Here is a 25,537-nt window from a genome sequence, read left to right as displayed (position 1 = left end):
GTGAGGATATGATAGTGCTGTCTTCCTCAGCAAGCACACTTCCTTTCTAATAATAGTTCGGTGGGTGAAAAACCACTCATCTTGTGTTTACAAACAATGAAATGTCCATTGAAATGAAGTGAAAACAATATGATAATATTGCATATTGCAAGGCCCTTCAACTTGCAAACTGCTATGCTTACGAAAATTGATTGATCTCCCCTGACTTGATAATTTGGAAAACGTTAGCTCTATGCATGAGATGAGCTCTAAACGTTCGTCATAGGTACGTTAACCTTTATTTGTTTCAAATTGTTTTACTCTGGAAGCAGATATTTATGTCGAAAAAAGACCAATAACCTTACAATTTTATTGTAGAGTAATTCTTCTACTTCGAGTTCGTTTCTGCCTACGGCATAGTTGCATCGCAGGCAAGTGACGCCATCAAAGTAGATAAAGCCATACAAAGTGGCATATTTTCAATGAAAAAATCAAACAAATATCTGTGCTGCTTCGGCTTTGTCTTTCTGCAGAGCGGCGCTGATGTCGTCTACAGAAGTGCTGTGCACAAGGTCTTGAGGAAGGGAATTCGAATCTCGTATGGCTTGAGGTAGGAACCTATTTTTATTATTCGTAGTAAGCATGAAGTTCAATTAAGTCTGTGTTATGTCTTCTAGTACCATGGTCATGTGCTGGAGTAACATGTTGAAGTGTGTTTACTGCTTTATGGAAATTGGTAAGTCCCTTATTTTTCCGCCCATATTGAAGAGGTTTCCAGGTCAAGTCATTGAACATAGATGTTACTCTGTCATCATACGAGTAGTTTTCGGTGACGAATCGGGCGTTGGACTATATCAAGGACTTGAATACCGTGTTATATAATAAGTATTGCTCACAGACTGAAGAGGAGTATTCAAGATATGGTCTTACTTTGCATAGGATTTGATCTCTGAAAAACAAAAGTGCACATAACAAAAGCTTTTTAATAACGAATAATTGGAAATCAAAAAAGCATACTCGCTATTGGATTCTATTGGAATTGCTATTGGATTCAGACAATAATTTTTCCATTCTTTAAATAGTTACTGTTTTTACATCGGCTAATTTTGACATTAATTTCAATATGTGAAAAATTCTAGGGTCGATCAAGCCTAGGGGTTCATAAGAATCTGGACATGAATAACTCTAGCCATTTTGCTAAAATAATTAACATTTCACAGCAGAAGTCCAACAAATTCAACAGAATGTTTTCCTGTCTCACAACAATGTGTTAAGTAAACACGTCTGTGGCGAACATTTCCTTTTTTGTTCTCCGCTTACAGTATTTGCTCCACGTTGCAACACTGATTCAAAAGGAAACAGTTTGCTAACGCTCGCCCTACTGGACGCATTGCTGGTTTCTGAACTTCACCAAATAAACTTTCGGTACTACGGTATTGTTTTTAAATATTTATATCGTGATCATGACATCATGTTGTACGTTTTCTACTTCGTCGGTTAAAATTATGCCAAACTTGCCCTCGCGTGATAATCCCATGGATGGAAACGAAAATCGTTTTCTGTTGTAAAATGGTACTATATATAGTCAGAAACTCAACAAGAAATAACCGTTTCTCTTGCTAGAATGTTACCACTAAAGTAACAAAAGTTTCAAAAGATATGGTTTACACATGTGGGGTGATATTGTGATATCACTCATGTGTTATACAGAAAAATACATTATAGTTATAACAAACCGAAAACAAGTTTTGAATAGTTTATTCTCAAATAACGGGTCTTTCAATACGCTAGGGCCACCGTTGCTCATCCGAGTATCAGACTTAACCAGCAAGTTCCAATAATTTGACCACTAGAGCATTAACCAGATTCTGAACACTTGACCAAATTACCTAGGTTTTGACCCGATATGAACAAACTAAAGAAGGCATTAATGTCCACGTATAACTTTCTGTCACCATATTAATTTCTAAAATTCAGTTATGTCCCTAAACTGAATTTATTTCATATTATTTATAACTTTTGGATCCACCGTGCTTTTTTTTATATACATACAAATAATAAACATATGGTAACAAAGACAAAAATCTATAAAAAAAAACATCTGTTTTGTTCCAAACAAAATATGGCTTTCCGCTGAGTTGAGCTTAAAATTAAGCTTAATCTGTAAAGTTTAATCCTTTTGATTTTATTTTTTACCTTTTATTTCTTAAAAGTGTCGAATTTTGCATTGCCTTAAACTGCATTGAGTAATTAATAGATAATGGCAAATTGAATTATTGAATAGAAATGACAAAACAAATTTTGATTTAAAATAAATTCAGTTCATGGTAACGTGACAGTATGAGTTTATATGAGAAAAAAACATAATAAGAATGCAGCTATCATAAAAAAAGGAACAAACAATATTCAAATGTATCAAGCAAAACAAAACGGGTGAAACATCTGTTAAATTATTTCCAAGCATACGGAATGTTGCACTTGCATCATATTGTTAGACAGTCATAATGATATTGCTAATTAGTAACAATGAAAGTATAACCCTTGCCATTGAAATAGCATATTATTTTATTAAAACAAGTCCGGTTAATATTTATATGAACAACAACAGAAACACGTTCAGTTGCCAAAAGTGTAATCATAAACCCCGTTTAATGACAGAGGGTAAACATCAACGACAAAAAACACAAAAACAAAACAAAAAATCATTAACAAGAAACATGGAACAACAGCAAAAAATAACACAAACAACACAGTGCATATAAATATACTTTACAAAAATAACTAGGTGTGTTTATCATGGATTATTAGGTACCGCCTTGGAACGGTCAGAAAAATGTCAATTTACTGGGTGTTTAAACCAGTTTGTGTGCACAACCGCACTCTTATCCCAATAATGCAGAATAAAGTAAAAACCTAAAAGGTAAATCTTATCAATGTATGCATTAACTTGAGGAAACTTAATAATAAAACAAATGATAACAAACTAATAGGTGAACCCTAAGTACTTCAATGATTAGGGACCCCAACCCTATCTGCATATGAAGGAATACAATACACAGTACCGAATGCAAAAACTCTCCGAAGATACGATGCAGTTATTGTTTGAAACTATGAACATCACACACAGTTAAAGCAAATTTCCCTAAACAAACTATGGTTAAAGCTTGTTCAAAGCGCAGATTTTTGTTCAAAGCTGTGTTTAACTGGTATATATTCTGAATTAACAGAATGTTTCATTTTCTGATATTTTTAACAGAATCACTTTTTAGACATTGTAACAATAACATGAAATGTTATTATTTCCTTTAGTTCAAACGGAAAGACACTTATGAATAATTGATTTTGGTTTTGTCAAAAGCGGAAAGCCATATTTTGTTTGGAACACAACAGATGCTTTTTATAGATTTTTGTCTTTGTTACCATATGTTTATTATTTGCGGTAAAGTTGATTGAACTTGATGGAATTATTATGATAATTGTGAAGGTTTATTTTTTCTTATGATTTGAAGACAAGTAATTAAGCATTTACAAAATACAATTGAGCTTTGAACGCGTTTTTGTCCAAGCTACTCCTGTCTTTTGACAAGACACCATGATACTTCTTTTATCGTACAGAACGAAACTTCTTGTTTATGAATTAAAAACCCTTTTCACATTACATGGCAAACATTTCAAGAAATGTGCCAGAAACCTATTGAGGTTAGAATGGGTAATAACAATTACTCCATGTCTCCTCTTGCTTTTCTTATAATAGCTAAAGAGCACTGCAGTTCTGTCCATTTTTGTGAGTCTCCGCCTTTATCTGCATGGTACTTCCGGGAAAGTTTTCGGTATCGCGAGTTGATTTCTCCATTTGATGCTGTCATCGGAACGCCAAGAAAACTATATGCTTTGTCTAAGGCTTCCGATTTGGGAATCTGGAACATCTTATCATTTAGGCTATCGCAGATATATTTCACACCACTACTTATTCCACTTCCATCCGGGAATTGAAACCAATTGTCAACCGTATTTCCAGCGCACCATGCTATAATATCGGACCCGCTGTCAGCCAAATTCCTGCCACATCTTATGCCTGTTATTTCTCCAGTCCACCACCGGCGAATGTTCGAAAGCACTTCCTCGGAAAGTTTAGGCATATCTAATCGAACGTTTTGTATTTGTGACTTATTGAGACACAAGGCAAGTGCGCCTGATTTTTCGTCATCTGTTTTTTCATTGTCGAACTTTTGTTGATCCGAACAGGAATTACCGGCAGAAAGCTTTAATGCCAAACTTCGAAATAAAGCTGGGTTATCCTTAACTCCTTCCAATGTTTCGAATGGACTCCGCAACCCTTTTTCTTCACTTTTAACCAAGAACTCCATGACTTGGGTGAAATTGTTTGGCTCGTTTTCAAATGTTGACCGCACACATTTAAAAACGCATTGTCGGCCTTTTGTTGATCCCTATAACATAAGAATTTCTTATAGAGTTAAAGAAACCATTGTAAAGTGAGAACAACAAGAGAAACAACTCGAGAACTCCTGTAGTCTTGTTTGAGGGCACGAAAGTAAAAGATAGTCAGACAAACGCGGCATGGACAGATAGGTGACTACGAGAATGTTTATTCAGTAAGCCAATTCTATGTTTCAAATGTCTTTAAACTGCGATTTGCTTCGAGTGCCTGATCCGTGTGCTTTTCTTTAAATTTGGATTATGGGCCTGTCCATTAAGTTTCCACGGAATAGCTACTCATATTCATATTTCCATGATGCATTTTACCTATCTGAGACCTGGGTAAGTGCTGATCTACTTAAATATGTGTACTTGGGATGCCTGGCGACCCACTATCGATCTGGTATCATTCGCTAGAAGAGTGAATTTATTGAAAAATCAGTCATTAGATTCAGTTTTGTAGTGAAATATTTTATAGGAATTGATATCAAAAGTATTACTTAACTATTACCCTTTTTGAAATTGCCAGGAATTTGTTTCTATTTGATCGAGTATTACTCTTCCTGAATGTGTGATAATGAAAACAAATGAAGATAAAATATCGCCATACCGAAGTTTTTCGCACCTTATAGGCAACGCTTCGTTTATTTCCTTGATCACCGTCCTGCGTCCGTACACATGAAGAGCAATTTCCCATTTTTCTTTTTTTCGTGAATGATAACAGTATTTAGATGATTTTTTTTAATTTAAACTTTCAGTTTAAACTGCGCAATAAAATACGATATGCTGTATCTCCATATTATAAGTTTATACGGTGTTAGAACCATTTTTTAAAAATGTAATGACTTGTTTCTAAATATATAGCATGTTTTGACAACTCACCAAATAAAAAAAAAATTACGTGTCTATCAATATAAATAATTACGTAATTGAAACGTATCATATTTCAGGTAGTTGAATCAAATAATTTTTAGTATGTACTTAACGCCAGCTCGTTTATGAAAAGATAACTTTTTATTGTACCCCTACGCTTAACATTCCGACACACCAGACATTGCTTCGATGAATTAGGTGATGAAAGAGGAAGTTTTATGATAAAATGTACGGCACTTAGCCTACTCTTTTAAGAATTGTTTTCGCTTTGGGTAAGATAGTTCGCGTAGAACAACTGGTGGGCATAACAAGAGTAACAATGTACGATAAACATAACCACTTTAATTTTGTATTCATACAAAAAGCGTTAAATCATTATGTTTACAGGTTCTCCTGAATCTTATTGATATAAAGGGAATATTTGTTTCAATGTAATCCACCAGTCAATTGTAACCACGCCCCTCCCCCCAGGTCCGGGGAATAGCGGGGTCTTTGACTTTCGGTCCAGCCAACCCCGGGTAAAATCTCCGACGAACAGTAAAACAGATGGTAAAATCCCGGCCAAATGCCCCCGCACCCTAGGGACCATAGGTAAGAAACTTTTCCCGCTATTTTTGGCACAAAGACAAAACCACCACATTCACCCGGCACTGCGGGGCCACCTGGAAGGTAAAAACATGGCCCATTTCCCCGGTATACCCCCGGACCTGGGGGGGGGGGCGTGGTTACAATTGACTTGTGCATAAAATAGCAGTATAATTAACAGAGTGAGCACCAACATTTTACTCTCGCTGTTAACGAGGTGAAATTTCTTACCCAGTAACAAGTCATTCTTTTTCATGATATGCCTAGAAATGTTTATAAAAAAGACAGTTAAGCGTGGAAGAGCCAAATCTTATACCAACGTAAAGCCATCTCGTAAATTGTTCCAGCCCATTTCGAGCTGATTGATTTGGACATAAGAGCGGGCTAAAAAGCTTGTATCAGGGAATATATCATCTTTATTCTTCTTACAAACCTCTATATACTACTAGTAAGCAAATACTAAAAACAAGCGTTAATTTTCTGTTTGGAGAAGTTAGTAGCAATTTCCAGTATATAATTTCTCCTGACCGACTGTACGTACATACCTGACCGGAAAAAAAGATGTTGCACCTTTAAGCTTAATTTACATTACCTATGGAAAGCGAAACAATATAAATAAATATTTCAAGATTGAAGCAAACGATCAAAATTTAATAGGTATCAGTAAACAAAATGGCATTACATAAAGAGATCAACTTTTATCAAATTCATTGACAAGAGACAGTTTGTCACATGTCCGTGCAGTTATTCGTCCATACAGTTTTTTAATAAACTTTGGAGCGATTAAGTGGCACAGTAACGTGCATTCAAAGTATTCTCCGTTATACGATATGTTGTTATGCTTGATTGGCATCCTTTCGAAAAATAATATGATATTGAAATCCTTGCAGAAATGAGCTTCTCCGTGATATACATGTCCTTAAAATAAACAATGTATATTTAAGGAATGAAATGTGGGATTGATGTCATTATCAGGGTATGAACTCTGTTGGGTTTGTTGAAGTGTGTGGAGTCCGAAGAACTCCACTTCGACTTCGTACTTCGACCAGCCCAATTGCGTCTATATCCCCGAAAATGACATCAATCCCGCAATTCATTTCATATGTTTCACCAATAGTTCATTGTTTCATTCAAGAATTGTTACAAAAATACTTCATTTCATTTAAGAAAAAAACTTACAGTAGTCCTTTCTCACCCATTTTGTAAATAGAACGACACGCTCGTAACCGGAAACAGTTTATCAAATGACGTCACGATAACGCGGGAAAAGATCTACCACTTGAACTCACTTTTAAACGTAAAATTGAAACACTAATGGAACAATACATTAAAAATGTCATAAATTAACACTTTCTAAGATGTTATTTTTACGGGACTTGCTCACACAATACAAACAATAACCAGATAAACAATTTCCATGTATATTTTTATGCCGTGATTCACGATCCGAACATATCCGAGTATGGTGCGTTCATCGGATAATAACCGCAATTGCCGAAAGGCAGTTCATTTAAGAAATGGAAGAGTTGGGGGGTGTAAATATAACAAGAACAACTAGCTCAGTAGCGTAAAATTTAACTAAGCTCCTGTTTAAAGGCACATATCGTTACAAGACACTATCCATCAAAATATATTCATAAATTCAATGTTGGGGTTATCTTCTTGACACGGTCCGAGAACACTAGGCTGAAACCGGTTAGAGGGCGCTGAACCTTATAATTGCCCCACATTAATCGACATGTGCAACATGAAACAGATCAGTATCATCAAGACTTGATCAAGTTTAATCTTACAATCACCAGATTGATTAATTTAACAATTAACCAATAACTTCAGGGGCCGTGTATCAGTGTATTATCGACCATGCGCACGAAACAGAACTAAAGTAGGTGATCCCAAGGGTTGATTATGTGTGTGCGCTACATATTTATCTCAAACACTTAATAACCCGACTGATACTTTTCTGGTGCCAAAGACAATATATATATGGGTGGCGTCGCCAGATAAACGCACAAACCAACTGGTATTAGTTAATTCCACATAAAGCATAATGGGCGATTGACCATTCGATGATGAAGTCGTCACCTTTATCAGAGTTCTTCAACTTTATCGTAGTGAATCGTTTTGCTGTTACCAAGACCATCTTGCTTTTTCAAATAACGATTAAAGTTTCAACAATTTACCAAGTCATTTATCAATAATTATGGTTCGATAGGAATCTTTTACATAACCATCTATATTCATATTCAGTGTGCCAATATATTTCTCACATCATTTTTGAGTATTCATTTCCCGCCAGACTACTTAATTTATACTTTGCTGCTGTTCCTCATATTATTGTCAGGAGTAATTTTACTTTTGTATGTTTAAATGATAATTGTAAAGACAATTAGGAGGAATCATGCACCTCCATATTATATAAGCCGTACGTGGTTATATTGAGTAAAGAAAAAATGTTAGGTTTTTGTTCACTTTTCTGGTCTGGTATAAAGTGAAAACAATATAAAAATATGCAATATTACAAGGCTCTTCAACTAACAACAAACGTATACATTTGTACTTACAAAATGTGATTGATCTTACCCTGACGTATCAATTGGGAACGCGTTTTCTCCCACCTCAGATAAGTAGATCCAATAATTTAACCATGCTAGAAATCTTGCCCACGGGCGAAGATAAAATGCCCGTATGGAACACCTTTCTAATGGTCGTCGCATTGTGATTACCTCCCTTGTTGAAGACTGTCGTCTGTAGCATCATGAAAACCCTGTCTTGTGGCAAAATTCACAACGCTAATTAATTATTGCTCGCTTCAAATGTCACCATAAAACAGTTTTAACGCACCATTCCAGAAATAATGCTTCACTTTCTATGGAACTATTTAAAGACCGATTAGTATATTAACATAATGTGGATCACTGCGCGCTTTTCCATGAAAACCACGACTTATCGCATATCCATACGCAATTATTTTTACTAAGCAAAAATTAGTTCCAGCAAAAAAATACGTTTTTACTTAATTTTGTTTAACTGAGGTGGGAAAAAAGCATCTACCATAACCGCTCGTGTAAGATAGGTTCATCCCGACCCTCGCGCAGGGTGTTTTGCGGAAACTCGGTAAACCTCGTTTCCGCAAAACACCCTACGCTCGGGTCGAAATGAACCTATCTTATACCCTCGGCAATGGAAGATACTTATAATCTCTCATGTATCTGTAAGATATACACTACCCACAAGTTATTTTCAAGTATTTTAGCCTATATCATATTTAAATTGTGTCACTGTGGTAGCTGCTTCTCATGTCTTTCAACGTTTAATGTCCTTAACCTTGATAAACGTTAATTGGAACGGTCACTGATTAAATTGCGTTTCTATTATATTTACATGTATGCTAATACCTCGTTGAAACTATGTGAAACAGTAGATGTGGATGATATATTATATAGAAATGTGTGTTTTTCATGAATGTACGGCTGGCACGGAAAATACAAAAAGATTACGCAAGAATCAATATCACTATTATGATCTGGTCCAGCTTCAACATTAACCAATGCACATTTTATGGTGATAATATAGTGAAATGCATTTGTATGATGTTGTAATAACGTGATTGTATATGTTTTATATATGTACTGTGTTGTTTGTGGAGGTGTGTGGTGTTGTACAATGCTTCTGATTTGTGATTGATTGTGTTTGTGTTCTATGTTTTTGGTTTTTATCCTGTGCCATTAAACGGGTTGATGTTTAAACGCACGGCAACTGAGCTTGTTTCTGTAGTTTTTCATATAAACATTGGGTTTGACACTTAAAGTAATAGTCTTATTGAAACATATCACGTTTGTTTCAATTGATAGAAAAATATATCTGCCCCTAATATTTCAGAACTAGATATAAATGATATATTTACATGATGTACTGAAAGGATCATCTCGTCATTATGCACCATACAATTGTAACGTCACCACGCCCCTTCCCCCAGGTCCGGGAGTAAACCGGGGATAGCCGAGGAAATGGGCCATGTTTTTTCCTTCCCAGTGGCCCCGCAGTGCCGGATGAATGCGGTGGTTTTGTATTCGCGCCAAATATAGCGGGAAATGGGCCTTACATAGGGTCCCTGTGGGTGCGGGGCATTTGCCGGGGATTTTGCCGGGGATTTAACCAGCAGTTCGCCCACGCAGGGCGGGGACTTTACCCGGGCTTTGCTGGTCAAAGTCCCCGCAATTCTCCGGACCTGGGGGCGTGGTTACATTTGACTGATGCATTACACGAGGTATATTATATTCAGTGGCAAAATGAAATGTTCCCAATTTTGAATTAAGTATACTCGAGATGTATTTAATGTAATGAAATAATTCATGATAAACCTTTTAATTCCCTTTTCCATATTAAAGAGCAAAATACAGGAAGCCGTATTGAAAAGTCCGTATCTCTTTAGTGGCGTTTTCTTTTCCAGTGTCATGCAAGCACGTTGTGTAGTCTAGCATCTCCTTTCTATCTAGTCGACTGTTTGCGCATTTGAATATGTTGAATTGTAACATTACCATCATCAACAGCAGCTCGCCAAAACAAAAAGAAGGCGAATTCGTGTCATCGATAGTGATAGCCATTGACTTAAGAAAGTTAACTCTGTTATTGGTAAATTGTTTCGTTAAGCAGCCTCCCTTGACTTTAATACAAAAAATTATGTAACATATTCATCGGCGCAAGCTATTCCATATATTGTAAATTGACAGATAAATTTATAATATATCGAAACTTAAAAATGTCGAGTTCGACGTGTAAAATGCGTTTCCCCGTAGGCGGCAGGTAAAGCGTCTATCATAATATTCCCTATATATAGTATATACTAGATATAGAAATCGCAAGGATTGTCTTTGTTAGGGGTCATTCCCCGTAAAACATATGGAGCCTGTATGTTTTTGGATCTGAATGAGTGGTTTCACGACCATGGTGGAGAACCCTCTAATTTCACGAATTGACATGTCCATGATTAATCATAATAACATTACGTCATGTGACTACGCCATTGATATGATAGAGGAGAAAGGCTCAAATTAAGCTAAACGAGTATATAAACCATAATGCGAATAAGCGAGTTTTGTTTTTTAAAATGGTTAGTATATTCAAAAATAGCTAGAAATTCGTGGGTGTTATTGAAAGGACATTATTGAAATGGCTTCTAGGTTCGATTCGTACAATTTAGAAAACTGTTATTTTGTGTTCTCCATGTGAAGAAAATGGACACAACACGATAGCTCAGTAGCTCTGCGAACAGTGTACGACGTTTGCTGCAATTATTGTGTTTTGTAACAAAATGCCTCTTATCAAAACCCTGCTCGACCAAAGGACTTGAACGTATTAGTCAATTCACCAGAGAGGGTGGACGCCCAGGAAAAATGTGAGAGACACCTCGACGAGGTGGTCTGTGGTGACCAAAAATTTATTACATTCATGACATATGCTTATATCTTTTTGAAATGGTTGTCATTGTAGATCACGAAATTTGTAATATTTAAGTCCTGAATTATGAAAACAATAGAATCAACAAAATACAATGTCCTTGAGTTCTTATATGAATGCGATGTGTGCCATATTGCCGGGACTGAATTTGCCGTTTGTGTTAATGTTGATACTTACATGAGCAGTATTTTGCAGTTAATTGTATAAAACTGGATAAATTATCATACGGTAATCGTGGGGATATTAAGCACACAACAGTAAACATAATTGGGCAACAGTTATAATTGAATTAATATGGACCACCCAACAAATGTTTTCCCTGCATTTAATTAAGGTTAAAGATGAAAACCTCTAAATGACAACCAGCTTATGTTTCTCACATAGTTTATACACAGCAGCATTCGACAAAAGCCAATTGTACTTCACAACCGCCTGACACGTACTTACTATCGCAGAAGAGCTTATCAGAAAGCTTAACGAACAAGATACAACGAGAGACGCGCTTGTGAAATGTGTAACCGGTAATGATGGGAGGAGGGTCGATATATTTGTATCGACAGTAATGAAAGTTTGATTGCAAGGCCCACGGGGAGTACACGTGCCTCCTGCTTGTCACGTGTTCATCTTGTGCGCTGACTCAGTGCTACACATAGTCATGATCGGGGGGAAAAGAGTTGTGCCCACTGATACGAAGAAAGGCGATGAGCGTATGTCCGGGGGCTCTTTTCCTCGACCGACATACTTCCCATCTTGTTATTGGTGGGTGGAAAGGCATCTTTCTTGTTTTCACTTTTCAATGTTCATTGAATAACCTCGTATTTAGCGAACTGTTTAACTTAAAAAAATGCTGTAATACATGTAATGTCGAAATGATATTGTATGTACTATACTCCCTAGACCTTGGTTGTATTGACCATTCATATTTGATTAAATAAAGGTTAATTAATATATTTTAATCCGAGTCGTTGTATTGAACTCGGGTGTATTTTGCTGATAAAAAAATCCATGAGAGTCAAATACAACGTCCCGGATTAAAACGCAGTATTATTTATCCTAGTAACCATTTTGCTATTTACATAAATGATTTTAATCACACTAAAGAACATAAAACGTGACGTTTTAATGGTATTGCCTGACGTTTTTTAAACATCGCGTAAAAATACTTGTTATGTCCGTCCTGAGGTCAGTCGAGTGGAATCTAGGTGGAACACTGGTGTTTTCGATGTGTATAGCTAACAGATGTATGATACAAGTATAAAACCAGTGTAATAACGTTCGAAGATTGTTTATTATGTGTTTTACACGCAGTACTCGCAATTGTTTTTCCAAATTTCATCTTCATTTTTCAATGCTTCAAAATGAAAGTCGGAGCATACATAGCAATGTGTTCTCTTGACTTTACTTAGTTTTGTTTTTACCTACACACATTCAACACTCGATTGACAATGGGAAACACGCATTAGAATAAGAAAGTGTTCGCATATTTCAACCAATTGATATATTCTACAATAGTGTTTCCATCCGAGCGAGAAATGAGATTAAAATGATGATTGAAAACAATATTATCAAACACCCTGGTTCCACAGTGTGCGATAAAACATATTAGTTTCGAATGCTATGTTGTGACATAAAATGAAATAACTGGTACGTTTCTTTTTCACGTTTAATTAAAAGTTTAAAAATCTACAAATGCTAAAAGATGTTGGCTCCATATTTAAAGGCAATGCATGTTTGTCATTATCATTCCTGCTGTCCGGTTAATGCAGTGGTTAGCACACTCGCTTTTCACCAAGGCGTCGCTGTTTCGATTCCCGGTTTGGACGTTTGTGAGTTTGATTTGAAAAATTTGTGATAACCAAACCGGACAAGTGGATTTTCTCCGGACACTTCGGTTTCCCCAACAATACAAGACCTTGCCAGATCATGCCAACGAGAGTGACTCACTGTCGGGAAAAGTGTGAGTTTATGACCATATGAATAAGTTAAAGCCCCAAGAAGACTAGTGTTCTGGCTACTGTTATTTCCTTGTTTCTTCCACTCGTTTATTGATGTATAACGTCGAATAAAATAAGCAAATCACACTAAGTCGTATGTGTTTCTGTATTTCAAAGCTTTACATTAAGAGTAAAATGTGTATATAGGCATGCAACTAGCAAAACAGTTGCTTTCAATGATTATATACATTCAAAAAGCTTGTAGAAAATAATGAAAGAAAACACACATGTAAATAGGCCAACTTCTAAAAACTATAAGCTCAGCTTTCAAGAGAAGTAAGTACTAAAGTAGGCAAATTTCTGTGTCCAGGACTGTGATCCGTACTTTTGATTCGCCTTAATCATGGTGGTGATGGGTGTTTTCAGAACACCAGCCAATGACAGCGCACGCTATTTTGGTACCATCAGATTCGTGAATCTGAAAGAATATAAAAAGATTGATGACGATAATTGATAAGTGAATCGCAAAGTTGACCATGCAAGCAGATATGGACATATTTAAAACCGAATCTATTTACCATTCGTTCAATATAATATGCTATGTTTATAAAGGCTACTTGGCTTCTCTCTGTATGTTTCAGTTTGTTATTGCACTAAGTGACTCTATCTACTACGACTGACTGTGCAAACAGACTTTTACAAATAAAAATTAAAACGAGGCACTTTTCGCTGTTTCACATACCGCGATTGAACGTCCAACAATTGAGTGGTCTCCGTAGATCGTAAGGTCGGTGCCGTTTTTCCAAACTCCCTCTACAGCGCTATTGCTATTCGTCTCAATGTGACCAAGATTACCAACGTCCCTGAATTTGGTAAATAAGTAGTAATAGAAAAGCGTCGTGGAGGAGTTCAAGGTGGTTTAAAATACCTACTAATAGTAACAAGTTGAAGTTGCAAAACACTACTTTTTTTCTTGTTCGGCCAGCTACCCGTATAGATAAGAGTGACAGCTTTTTTGGCATGTTTACCTTTATTACCCCAACATACGGTATGAGTGGCTCGTAGCACTACGCAGGAACATATTAGTGACAGTTGGGCCATGTACACGTGTAACCATATAAGCGTGAATTGCATTTTTTATAAAATTAATAAAACCATTTCAAACTTAAACTTAAAAAAGTTTGAAAGCTATGAAATAACAAATGCCTTACTCGTCTGGGAGAATGGGGTCGTAGTGACCACCAATGTTGTTGCAATTGTCTGAAACATCACCAAACTCGTGCACGTGTACGTGGAACTCAGCGTCATTGCCTGGCAGCTTACTGAACTCGAAGTAGAAGTTTGCACCGCGTTCGTTCGTCTGAAAATTGATATAATACATTATTAACATTCCCCTAGTATTTCCCTTAGAGAATCCGATGTTCATTTTGCATAAGCCTCATGATCTTTGTCGATTTCACTAATGCACCTCGATTGGACAAGTACGACGTTAATCGCCCAATGATAAAACACGTATCAAATATTTGCATATAGTAAAACAAAACTCAACCAATAATCACGCATTTTCATGATAGAAACGTAAGGCTCCACCCCCACTGCAAACTTACATTCTGTTGCACTTGAACGAATCCTATGATGTTGTCGTCGGGGTTAGAGAAGTCAGCATGCGCAAAGTGATCGTCTTGAAAGAACAAAACATATTAATTCAAATAAGCTTCAGTTAAAGTATTGTAGAAATGTTATACTTCCATAATATTGCTGCTGATTTAAATAAAGGAAACTTTCTGATTAAGTATTTTCTAATAATTGAAATTTCACAGGCCATTCCATGAAAGCAAATAAGTTATTGTAAGTTTTATTTATAAAACTGCTTTTTCCAAAATAAATAGCTTGATAAATGTATGAAAATCATCAAAAACAAATTAGCTATGAAAGATAACGATATTGATAATGATGTGAAAATCAAGAAAAAAAACAAAATAATAAATATAACTAAAAGGTTCTACATACGAGGATGATCATCGTGGTCCGTATCGTGGCTGTCCATGTGTTCATCATGATCATGTGATTCATCTTGATGATGATGATGATGATGACCTTCATGTGACCCCGAGTCTTCACCATCGAGATGAACGTGCACGTGCTGGTCCTGGTCAGACATAGGGTGTGATTCATCTCCGGAGTGGAAGTAAAAGTGAACTCCGCTTCCTTGGCAACCACCTTTGATGGCAGATGAGTCTGAGGAGCCGTCAAGCTTTGCTTCGATGATTGCAAGTTTGTCCTTGATATTTCGGATCTCCTCATCTGAAATGTAAATGGTTTCACGCATGTTTAAGAGGTCCTGCCTTTGAGACGCGGTCATTTGATTGTTCCAGTGTGGTACCCCAATAGTTTCTTGTCAGATAAATGTTTGTTTTTCTTTCTTGAGATTCTTGTTCATGACATATTCCTTTGGGCCTTGTGGACGTTCCTTATTTGTTGACAAATGTTGAGGACTATTGTTGTATTGAGAACTCGAAAGTTGGTTTAACCCCAAATGAACTCCTGGTTCTATTGACCGTTCCAAGGCGGTTACAGTTCTTGTTAATGGTACTGAACTGTCTATGTTGTCTTAGTATGTAGTAGCGATTACAACTTACTTAACGAGCAAAGCAATAATGTATGGACGCAAAGAAATTAGCAGAATGTTTGCTTATTGGCAGAAGGTATTAAGCGACATAAAAATATATAAGGCTTTAGAGTCTTCTGATATTTTTTCATAAAAATATGTACGATCAATACAAGTAGAACAAAACAAACAAAAACAATACAGTACGATCAAGAAATAGAGTGGATTTTTTTATCGTTACTAGCAACTTCAAATATAATGTGACGTTACTAGCCAGACACAAATTCGTTAAGACATATCAAATTATCACAAAGCTAAACGATTTAAAAACGTGCATCACAAACTGATGCCAGCGTTCAAACGTTGTATATACATGCACAAGCAATAAAAAAAGTATGCATGTAACTCAACAATTATTTAACAATTAAGCTAGTTATTCTAAAGCATGGAATGGCCTGTATAATTGAATTTCTATACATGTCCATACTGTCCGTTTCAATTAGTGTATTAGATTTTATTTTAATACTTTTGACTTAGGGCTAAGGTTAAATTTGCACGTTCGACTAAGGTATAACAAGGATGCTCCCGACGACTGAGACACAAAAGCTATAACAATACTTTGAATACAATCTAAATATTTCACCAATGAATTTGCAGATAGGCAATCATTAAGTACAAGGCTTAATTATTCAGAATTCTAACGTTCGCGGGTGTTTAAAGGTCCGCCTACTGCCAATCATCCGATAAACACCAACTGTGTCTAATTGTGCGTTGACAATGTGACATTCAATGCTACGCTTACACCGCCCATACCTCATCATTAAGATTTTACTTCATGCCATCTAACTAATACCTCCACTATTTTTCAAACCATAGTCGTATTATAAGTCATGTGCATGTACCTTCGTCCATACTGCCATCAGTTAGCTTTTGCTTCATTTTGCCTTTCCCCTTAGGCCGTTTCGCTGAAATCACATCCTGCAGGAGCAGAAACACTCCCAGAAGAAACGCTAAACGGGCCAGTGGTGCCATAATGGAGTTATTTCCTAAAATGCTGAACAAAATTTCAGTAACACCATGTGAACACAATTAAAATAATATAAATAGAGGTCGGGAATATTGCACTTAACTCCATTATGTGTGGATTTAATATTTATCTTATTAAAAATTAATGAAGATCAAAAACAACAATTAGTATTCACATTGTTTTAGTGATTAGTCAATAAGCAAATTATATCTACAATTCAAAATTTATCGGAAATTATCGTATACATTTTTGTAACAAAATGTTAACAGGTATTGAAATATTAAAAATCTAACAAACTTCAAATACAACAAAAATAAACATTCGGATATATATGAGTGTACACTTTTTCTAAAATAGTACAAAAAATATATAAAAAATCATACCAGAATGCTATCTCTCCTTCAGTTGTCCTTGGTATGAAACCTTTAGCTGGATATACTAAAAATTGCACACTTAACAAAAAGCAACACTTACAGGCATTTTTGACTGAAGTGTAGATTGAAGTAGGCACTCAGACAGCAACCGGTTTAACCGGCTTTAACTTGTTATTTTTTTTATTTCTTTGTTTAAAGAGACATTCTCAAAATATTATAGGATCAGGCATTAAACATTTTATTTTCATTATTTATGCGAAAAACTATCATGTCTAATGTGTAAAATATCAAAGGAAAGTTGTTAAACATGTTACGTTTTTTTTATAAATATCTGACAAAAATTGGCATTGAATTGAAAAAGCGTTTAACTCTTTAAAAATGAAAATACTTTAGGATTATTTCATATTTGTTCGTGGTTCGTGCCGAATTGACGATGACCCTAGGCACAATTTTGCAAATCCGAGAGGCGCTTCAATGCAATTCTAATCAGCAAACACCAATAAAATAAACAGTGACGTCATTACACCGACATGTCCATGCATTTCTCTATTAGGAAAATACTAGGGCAATGTTAATTTTTTAAGCTTGCGTTATAAAAATTGAGTTAAATAGTGTTTAAACAGTTAATAATTAAGACATACAGTGTCCCAGGTTAATTGTTAGATCTAAAATGACCTCAAAAACGTGTGTTTACTTCAAAATATTACACTTGAATGAAAACAGCATTCTCAAAAACGGGCATTCTCATGCAGTTTTGGCTCGAAATTTTGTTTGAATTGTTCTATTTAGGACCGACGTGTTTCGACTGTAATACAAAAGATTATTCAAAGGGACAGTTCAAGGATCTAATTTAAAAACTCATAAGAGATGCAGTAAGCTGAGATATAAGGCAACAAAACAATCGAAGTAATCTTCATCAAACAAGCGAATAAATGAGGTAATTTAATTTGTAAAATGGGATTAATTATTTCTTATAACTTCGAAACACATACCATGACGTATGCGTAAACATTGTACGTTGTTAGCGTAACGTTAGTTGTTCAAGAAATAATGCATTTGCAAGTTTGGTTTAGCTTGTTCGCTCAAATATCATTGATATTTTCACTGTAACATAAGTCGTTCATATTCTATATAAATGTCATATAGTTGGACACAATTCAAATCTGCCTGTTAAATGTTAAATATGATATTTGGAAATGTTGAAGGAGGAGCTACTGATGAAGATCTGCAACGTGACTGATCTACATATGTCAATGTTAAGGAAAGCAAATGCAATGATATTATTAGTTTGTCCCTGTTTTGCTAAATTGGGCTTACGGCATAATTAAAAGAACAAACCATACATAATTATTGCAAATGATACGACCAAAATGATCGCATGAGTACGTCTTTTTAACATGGACAATCTGCAACGTAAATAATATAACAAATTGATGTATATTTGGTCCATCACAAACTGATGTAAGCGTACAAACAATGATCATACAAGCAATTGAAAGTATAAATGTAACTCAACAATTATTTAACAATAAAGCATAGAATTGTCTTCCTATACATGTGGGTATTGTTCCTGGCAATGTTTGTATTAAATTGCATCTGAACACTTTTAAATAGGGTAAATGTTAGAGTTGTACGTTCGACTATGGTATAGCAAGGATCTTGCCGACAACTGAGACATCAAAGCTACAACATTGTTCCATGTACTGCTTTCTTAATTGGCTCAACAAAAGTACAAAACAAAAGCTCACTCGATCACAGCCATACACGACGTAACCATCACTCGTACATCACGTGACCCATGATTGAAAACAAAATTTATCTTAGGCCACAACAATTTGATCATTTGTACTTTTTTTTTAATTTAAGGCAATTCAGAGGCGAGCCCAAAGCAAAAAATTAAAAAAATAATAATAAAGTTTATTTCTTACCAAATTTATCATACAATTATGTCAAGAAATGCTTTTCAATTGCAAACATAGGTTCTCAGTTATAAATGAAAAGGTTTTGATTGTATCACATGAAAATATGTCTCAATATTTAACAAATGGCAATAAGATCCAGTGCTTTACTATTAACTTCAATTTAAACGTGGATATATTGTAAAGACAATATTTCTCATAGTAACGTGCAATTATTCGAAGACAAAAAAGGAAAACTATTGTATTCATTCCGTAACTTACTATCACATAACCCATTTAAGACTAGTAAGAGTAATTCATCATTTGAGCAATAACACAGAGAACATTTCTAAAAAAAGACACTGTGGATTAAATTGCGGGACAACATAATTGAAGCAGTCTCAAACAAATCTGCAAGTGTGGCACCGGTCATTATATTAGAGCAGGTGGTGGAATAAAGATGTTTCCCTTTCAAGACTACGCCTTTACCACGAACCTATGGTTTATAGGTCCGTGCCTTGAAAAAGAATATCATGACGGCCTCCGTAGCTTTAATGTATCAAAGAAAACAAGTGGATAAGAACAAAGAATTGAAAAAATAAAACAGTCACTTTACTTATAAAAGGATTTATTTTCTGATTTTACTAATGTTATTTTTATACTGAACATGTATGTATAATGCGCTAGTTAATTGTAACCACGGCCACTCAAGGTCCGGGGAATAGCGGGGATTTTGACTTTCGGTCCAGCCAACCCAGGGTAAATCCACAGCATTCACTCGGCACTGCGAGGTCACCTGGGAGGTAAACCCACGACCCATTTCCTCGGCTATTTTTATCTGTTTATAACAATTATGAGTATATGAAAACTGAGAAATGCATTTTAGAATTTAAAAAATATCTCACTTAAAGATGGTCAATTGTTGTAAGTCGTGTGTCCGTGTATTTAAATATAAGTTTTGCACTCAAAATCCGATTTAGTTATTAATTAACACTCAATTTTGAGTACAAAACAATGAATTTCTTAAAACACACACAAATAATTATTGCCTTCGACGCTGTGAAACTGTTGTTGTTTACTGGCAACTATATTCCATTGACTATGACACTGATTGTCATTTAAAACGTGTATTTTACATTACGAAAACTGAAAGTAACCTGAAAATAAATACCGGAAATAAATAACAACGGTGTGTCCTTCAAATTATTCCCGGCAAAAAAGACTGTCAAAAAATATCGGCTGTTTTGCGGTTACCCGGACCTGATTTTGTCCTGACACGAGTAAATTTTGCTAGCGAAGAATGTAAAGCATGGGAATACCTTAAAAAAAGACAAATTCGACGTTGCAGGTTTAAATTCTACGTAGAAGAACTTCAGAAAATAGAGGAAATTCAGAAGTAAACAAAAAAAAATATGCGCGGCCAAATAGTATGTGCGGGCGCAAAAAAGTGTTTTTATATATTTTTATTCTTTTTTCGAATTTTAGGTGCGGCAAATCCGACGAACAAATGATCAATTTGTTGTGGCCTTAACGTTTGATCAAATCCCTCAGAAGAGTGAATATAATGTTTTGCTTTTGGACTCATTTGCTAAGGGCATTAAGAAATCAGAGTTCTTCTAACTTTGCATTTTGCTTGGTTCTATTTACATAGCTGCACGTGTTGTTTGTAGACAACCCAACCCACTACAGTAACACAGCCAAGTGCGGTGTGCAGCAAAACAAACGTTTGGCCTTGAGCAGAGATATAGGAATCGGTGCATTTGAGGCACTCAACAAGAGAAACACCATTTGAGTTCATATTTGCCAAAATGTTGATAGCATTTACAGTTTGAACACTGCACTGACATTTTTAAATATTGGACTGTGTGATTTTTACTTGTATACTTTACGACGAGTAAGCTATTTATGTGTCATTGCCCCATATGTAGTAATGTTGTGAATAATAGAGAAAATCATTCTGTCACACCTATTTTATTATTGTATTATATTGGGACATATATAGTTCCAATGTGTGAAATTGTAAAGTTATCAAAATGCATTGAATCATAAATAAACAAATACATGGATAGTTTAGCTCAGTTTTTACAGACAGTGACTAAGGCACATATTAAACAAGGTCAATAGTCCAGACATTATGGCGACATTCATTTAAAAGGCGGTTTTTTATTTCTGGCGTGTCTCTAAAGTAATCCAAAAATGTTGTTATCGTCAATTTGGCATCTTTAATGATTATAAAAAACCACTTACCTACTTAACAATTTTGAGAGTATACTTAACAACATAGAAATAACTGGAAACGAAAGGTTATCCGCCTGACACATTTACAAATGTTAATGATATATATATCATGTGTTTCCTGTCCGGATAGAAATACCGAGGGCACTCAATTAAGCCAGTAACGAGGCTTATTTTTTCTGCAAAATGCGTTTTTACACATTGGACCAAGAATGTCCAACGTTGTTTACTAACATTTTAAGTCCCCTAAAATAAATTGACGATTTGGTTCACATATTTCATTAAACTTCTTTCATATTTTTATATGTTATTGCTCTATACTAAAATGGCATAATGCAATGTGTCATTAATTAAAACACAATACGGTAATATGAATACAAGGTTGCGCGTTTTTGCGCGTGATTCATCTGACATGTGGTGCCATGTGGAATTTTAGCACGGGTAATTCCAGCAGACATGCCTTAAAGGCCTAGTTTAGGGAATTTTTGGCATGGCAAACCCATGCTGTGCATCTCCTACTAATTATACTGGTGTCACAATAGGGGCCAATTTCCTGTGTATCTGTTTGTTGGCTTCCAGCTGATCGCTGAACGAAATAGTGTCCCCTCCATTGTCTCATTGCTATTTTCGTAAGAACAAACACAGTGAAAATAAAAAGAATACTTAGTAAACATTCATATTAACAATATTATGTACGAGATCGTTCTTAACTTTAAAACGTCAAATAGTTGATGATGTGTTCATATATTTAAACAAAACAAGAATAGGTGAAGCAGCTATCTCAATTTCTTGATACAAATACTGCCGTTCACAAACGTATCCATTAAACTTCCAGGGCAGTAACGATTTGAACGTAAACAACAATAAGGTTAACAAAGTTGCTAACTTAAACAAAGTTCTGAAGAATCGACGAATTGACCAATAATGATGCTATATATAAACTCAAAATCGAAATATCAAATGGTTAACCCATTACTAAAACATTTACAGGGAAATGCAAGAATGCAATTAGATTTTGATATTAATACAAACTATTCGTTGATCTGAGAATAATGGCGAACAGAATATCACAGTATGTCAACAATTTACAACAACAATACTTACTCACATCTAAACATTTTGCAATATACTCGAAGCTGCTGCAAGAGAGACAACTCAATGGTTACAAAAAAAGTAATGACTTGATTATCATCAATGTTCGCAAGAAATCATCCTTTCCATAGCTTATGGTGTTTAGTTAAGTTTTTATTTCAAACAAGTTTTCTTAATCGACTATTTAATTCTAAACCAATGAGTACTTGTAAGCACAAGTTGCAATTTACATCCAAGTTGTATCTATTTTTAAATAAGGTGTTTTAAAGGTGTAAATTAGCTTCTTATGGAAGAGCCATTCTTTGAATTACAGAACAGCATAACTTAAGAATATTTGAAATATAGTTTGTATAATTTCGCAAAATTGCAACAATTGTCCCTAAATAACCTAACAGTTTTAAGACATTTGATATGGGGCTTGCACACAATTTATTGTTCATTTTAAGGTTCACAATGAAAGCTGGATTAGGTCGAAATACCATTGAATTATACTCAGTGATTAACTACTTGAAATAAAATTCGATCATTGTTTATATTTCAAAATACTACAAACTTTGGTTCAGCTGTAAGTCAAAGTAAAACAAACTCGACAAAGCGGTTGCTTCCCTTTTCATCAGATCCATTAATACCCACGCACACATCACGTGGTGAGATCAAAAGCTCATTACCGCGTTTTGGACCCTAGAACATTTTTCTCATTTCATATATAATTATAATATTAGGCATTTCGTTTTTAAGATTAAGATCAAACACGAAGGCAATGAGATACAAATATGTTATAAAAAGCAATACAGCTAAAGGCCAGCTAATTTTAGTATATGTTGGCAGAGATCTTCTCTAATCGCCAAGGACGATCACTGAGTATGAAATAAAAAGTAAAACACACAATAATAGTATTGTAAAAGTGTTTGGGGCTCTTTCCATTCAATGCTGGCGTCAATCAACAGCGAAACACTCTTTGGTTCCGACCCACAAAATAGCTATTTCTCTGTAAGCTTTTATACCCATAATCTCCATTATCAGAATTGAGACGGTTTTTCTTGATGTAAACTAAAATATAAACTTAATTACAGAAAAAGAACGTACGTCATTGTAAGATGTATTTTTGCTCTTTATTTGAATTGAAATCGGATATAAAATTTCCTTCTACGCAACTTGTTAAAATAGCCAAAAGATCTTGTTTGTTTTAATACTTTATGGCTATGTTTTATATTTTCTTTTTTATCTTACCAAAATACTATCGTATCACCAGGCCTCAAAGATTCACATATTATGAGCTTAGTTAATACAAAAACAAAAGACACTTTCTAATCTGTAGCTGCATACATAAACGTGAAAACACTTTAAGTGTCACTGATTGAAAAGAAAAGAATAGAGGTGCATGTGAAAATTCTTGCATATATGACACCTACCCAAATGGCATAGATAAATTCCAAAAAGGATAAATAAATGTCAAAAACAATGGTTCTTATGAAGGATATCGAGTTTAATTTGAAAGAGATGAACAAAAAACACGGTATTTCTAAGTTATGAGACTATAGTAGAACACAGTAAATCTTTTAGCATTCACCAATCATTTAATATTTTTGCGCTTTCTGCTATTAAATTCACGATTACAATCTTGTTATCAGTAGTTAATATTTTCCACATATGCATTATTTAGTAAGTAGTTTAAGGTTTATCAGTCAATATTTATGTTTGTTATACATGTGTATGTATTGATTTTGAATAAGAGTGTCACTTTAAGATAATTGTCTCCTGCGAGATTTTGTTCAAAAAGAGTTGTTGAAACTTAAATGTGCACGAGACCAGTATTAAAATAAGATGTTTGGAAGAATGGAACTATAACAGAATTACTTTGTATTTGTTTTTAAAAAATCTGTTTGACAGTAATATGGGTTTCAAACAGGGTGATCTTCATTCGCCGCTGTTATTTCTGTTGTATTTAAAAACTTATATGGAAGAGAATCTAAAATTGTATACTTTTGATGTTATCAAGATTAAAGAAATTTGATTATTTATATTGTTATTTGCAGATGTTTTACTTGCATACACAGAAGATGGGCTTCAACAATTACTTAACACATTACACGAATATTGTAATATATTGGGTTTATCTTAAAATATAGACAATAGCTCTATCCTAAATGACATGTAGTATGCTCTTTGTGTATCGGCAATGTTCTTATTGAACATGCTAATAAAACTTTGACCTGACTTGACCTTTATTTCCTTGGCTTGTATAAACACTGTCACCCTTAAGCGTCTGACTTCTATAATGGGGAACCTTCTTATAAATCACTTGTCACTATTTCACTAATACTTATTATTGGTTTTCGATTAGGGCACCTTAATTTTGTTTTATGTCTTATATGTATGGTGACAATTCTTTTTCTACGAAATATGTAAATATATCTATACTTGTATACTTTCAAAAATGAGCAATTGAACATTCTACATTCAAATTTTGTTTTAAATCTTAAATTGCAAATGACATGCAATAGTAAACACTGTACAAACATGAAATTTGAATATTTTGTTTTTATTATTTCTTTGTTTCTATATAAAATAATGGTCCATTTTTGACAATAACAAATTGCTGTTTTAACATAACTTGCAAGAGATCTTGCCGATGGCCTAAGTAAGACAACAATATGCCTTCAACCCTTTATTTTTCAGATAGGGCAACAATTGACCTTTTGAAACGCATAAGTATTCAGTTGTTGTAAGTTTTTTTTAATTTACACTCTAAATATCTATTTTGCGATGACCTTCTTTTACATAGTACTTGAATAAATGAACTTGTAGTTTTTCGAACTTCTTTTTGGACAAAGACTTGAGATCTACGGTGCAAGTAGGTCAAGAATAGAGTGCAAAAATATACAAAATGTTTGGAACAATCTTAATGACCTATTGTTGTCAAAAGATAATTCCATATGTGTTAATCTTAGAAACATAAGTTTTGGATTTCTTCACAAATCAAATTTTTCTTATTTTTCAATTTTCTTATTGATTGTCTTTCTAAAACATTTCAT

General features: G+C 34.7%; 2 protein-coding genes across 3 annotated transcripts; both read right to left on the bottom strand.

Moving 5' to 3' along the window:
* Positions 1–1,740: 1,740 nt before the first annotated feature.
* LOC128217713 (uncharacterized) lies at positions 1,741–5,261 on the bottom strand. 2 transcript variants are annotated; one of them, XM_052925047.1, is made up of 2 exons: positions 5,042–5,261; positions 1,741–4,427 (listed from the first exon to the last, which is right to left on the bottom strand). In XM_052925047.1, the coding sequence occupies exons 1-2, from the start codon at positions 5,111–5,113 to the stop codon at positions 3,699–3,701; spliced, it is 801 nt and encodes a 266-aa protein (XP_052781007.1). In that variant the 5' UTR covers positions 5,114–5,261; the 3' UTR covers positions 1,741–3,698. The 2 variants fall into 2 exon arrangements, with proteins under 2 accessions (XP_052781007.1, XP_052781006.1); XM_052925046.1 differs by having other exon boundaries at positions 5,027–5,258.
* An 8,155-nt stretch (positions 5,262–13,416) lies between these two features.
* LOC128217712 (uncharacterized) lies at positions 13,417–17,401 on the bottom strand. Its single transcript, XM_052925045.1, has 7 exons — positions 17,287–17,401; positions 16,779–16,930; positions 15,279–15,572; positions 14,876–14,949; positions 14,480–14,628; positions 14,011–14,131; positions 13,417–13,746 (listed from the first exon to the last, which is right to left on the bottom strand). Exons 2-7 carry the CDS (start codon positions 16,906–16,908, stop codon positions 13,666–13,668), a joined length of 849 nt encoding a protein of 282 aa, XP_052781005.1. The 5' UTR covers positions 16,909–16,930; positions 17,287–17,401; the 3' UTR covers positions 13,417–13,665.
* Between the last annotated feature and the right edge of the window lie 8,136 nt (positions 17,402–25,537).

Source organism: Mya arenaria, chromosome 14, assembly GCF_026914265.1.
Source record: "Mya arenaria isolate MELC-2E11 chromosome 14, ASM2691426v1".
NCBI classification, from domain to species: Eukaryota; Metazoa; Mollusca; class Bivalvia; order Myida; family Myidae; genus Mya; species Mya arenaria.
The sequence above is the reverse complement of the archived record's forward strand: the minus strand, read 5'-3'. Positions and strand labels throughout refer to the sequence as shown.

Bases quoted from the DNA above. Each gene is read 5' to 3' on its own strand.
- LOC128217713 (XM_052925046.1), bottom strand. From the start codon at position 5,113: ATGGGAAATTGCTCTTCATGTGTACGGACGCAGGACGGTGATCAAGGA. The intron at 4,428-5,026 runs GTATGGCGATAT...CTTATGTTATAG, and splicing joins ATAAGGTGCGAAAAACTTCG to GGATCAACAAAAGGCCGACA.
- LOC128217712 (XM_052925045.1), bottom strand. From the start codon at position 16,908: ATGGCACCACTGGCCCGTTTAGCGTTTCTTCTGGGAGTGTTTCTGCTC. The intron at 14,950-15,278 runs GTATGTAGAACC...TGTTCTTTCAAG, and splicing joins GGACCACGATGATCATCCTC to ACGATCACTTTGCGCATGCT. The intron at 14,132-14,479 runs GTAAGGCATTTG...TACCAAATTCAG, and splicing joins GACCCCATTCTCCCAGACGA to GGACGTTGGTAATCTTGGTC.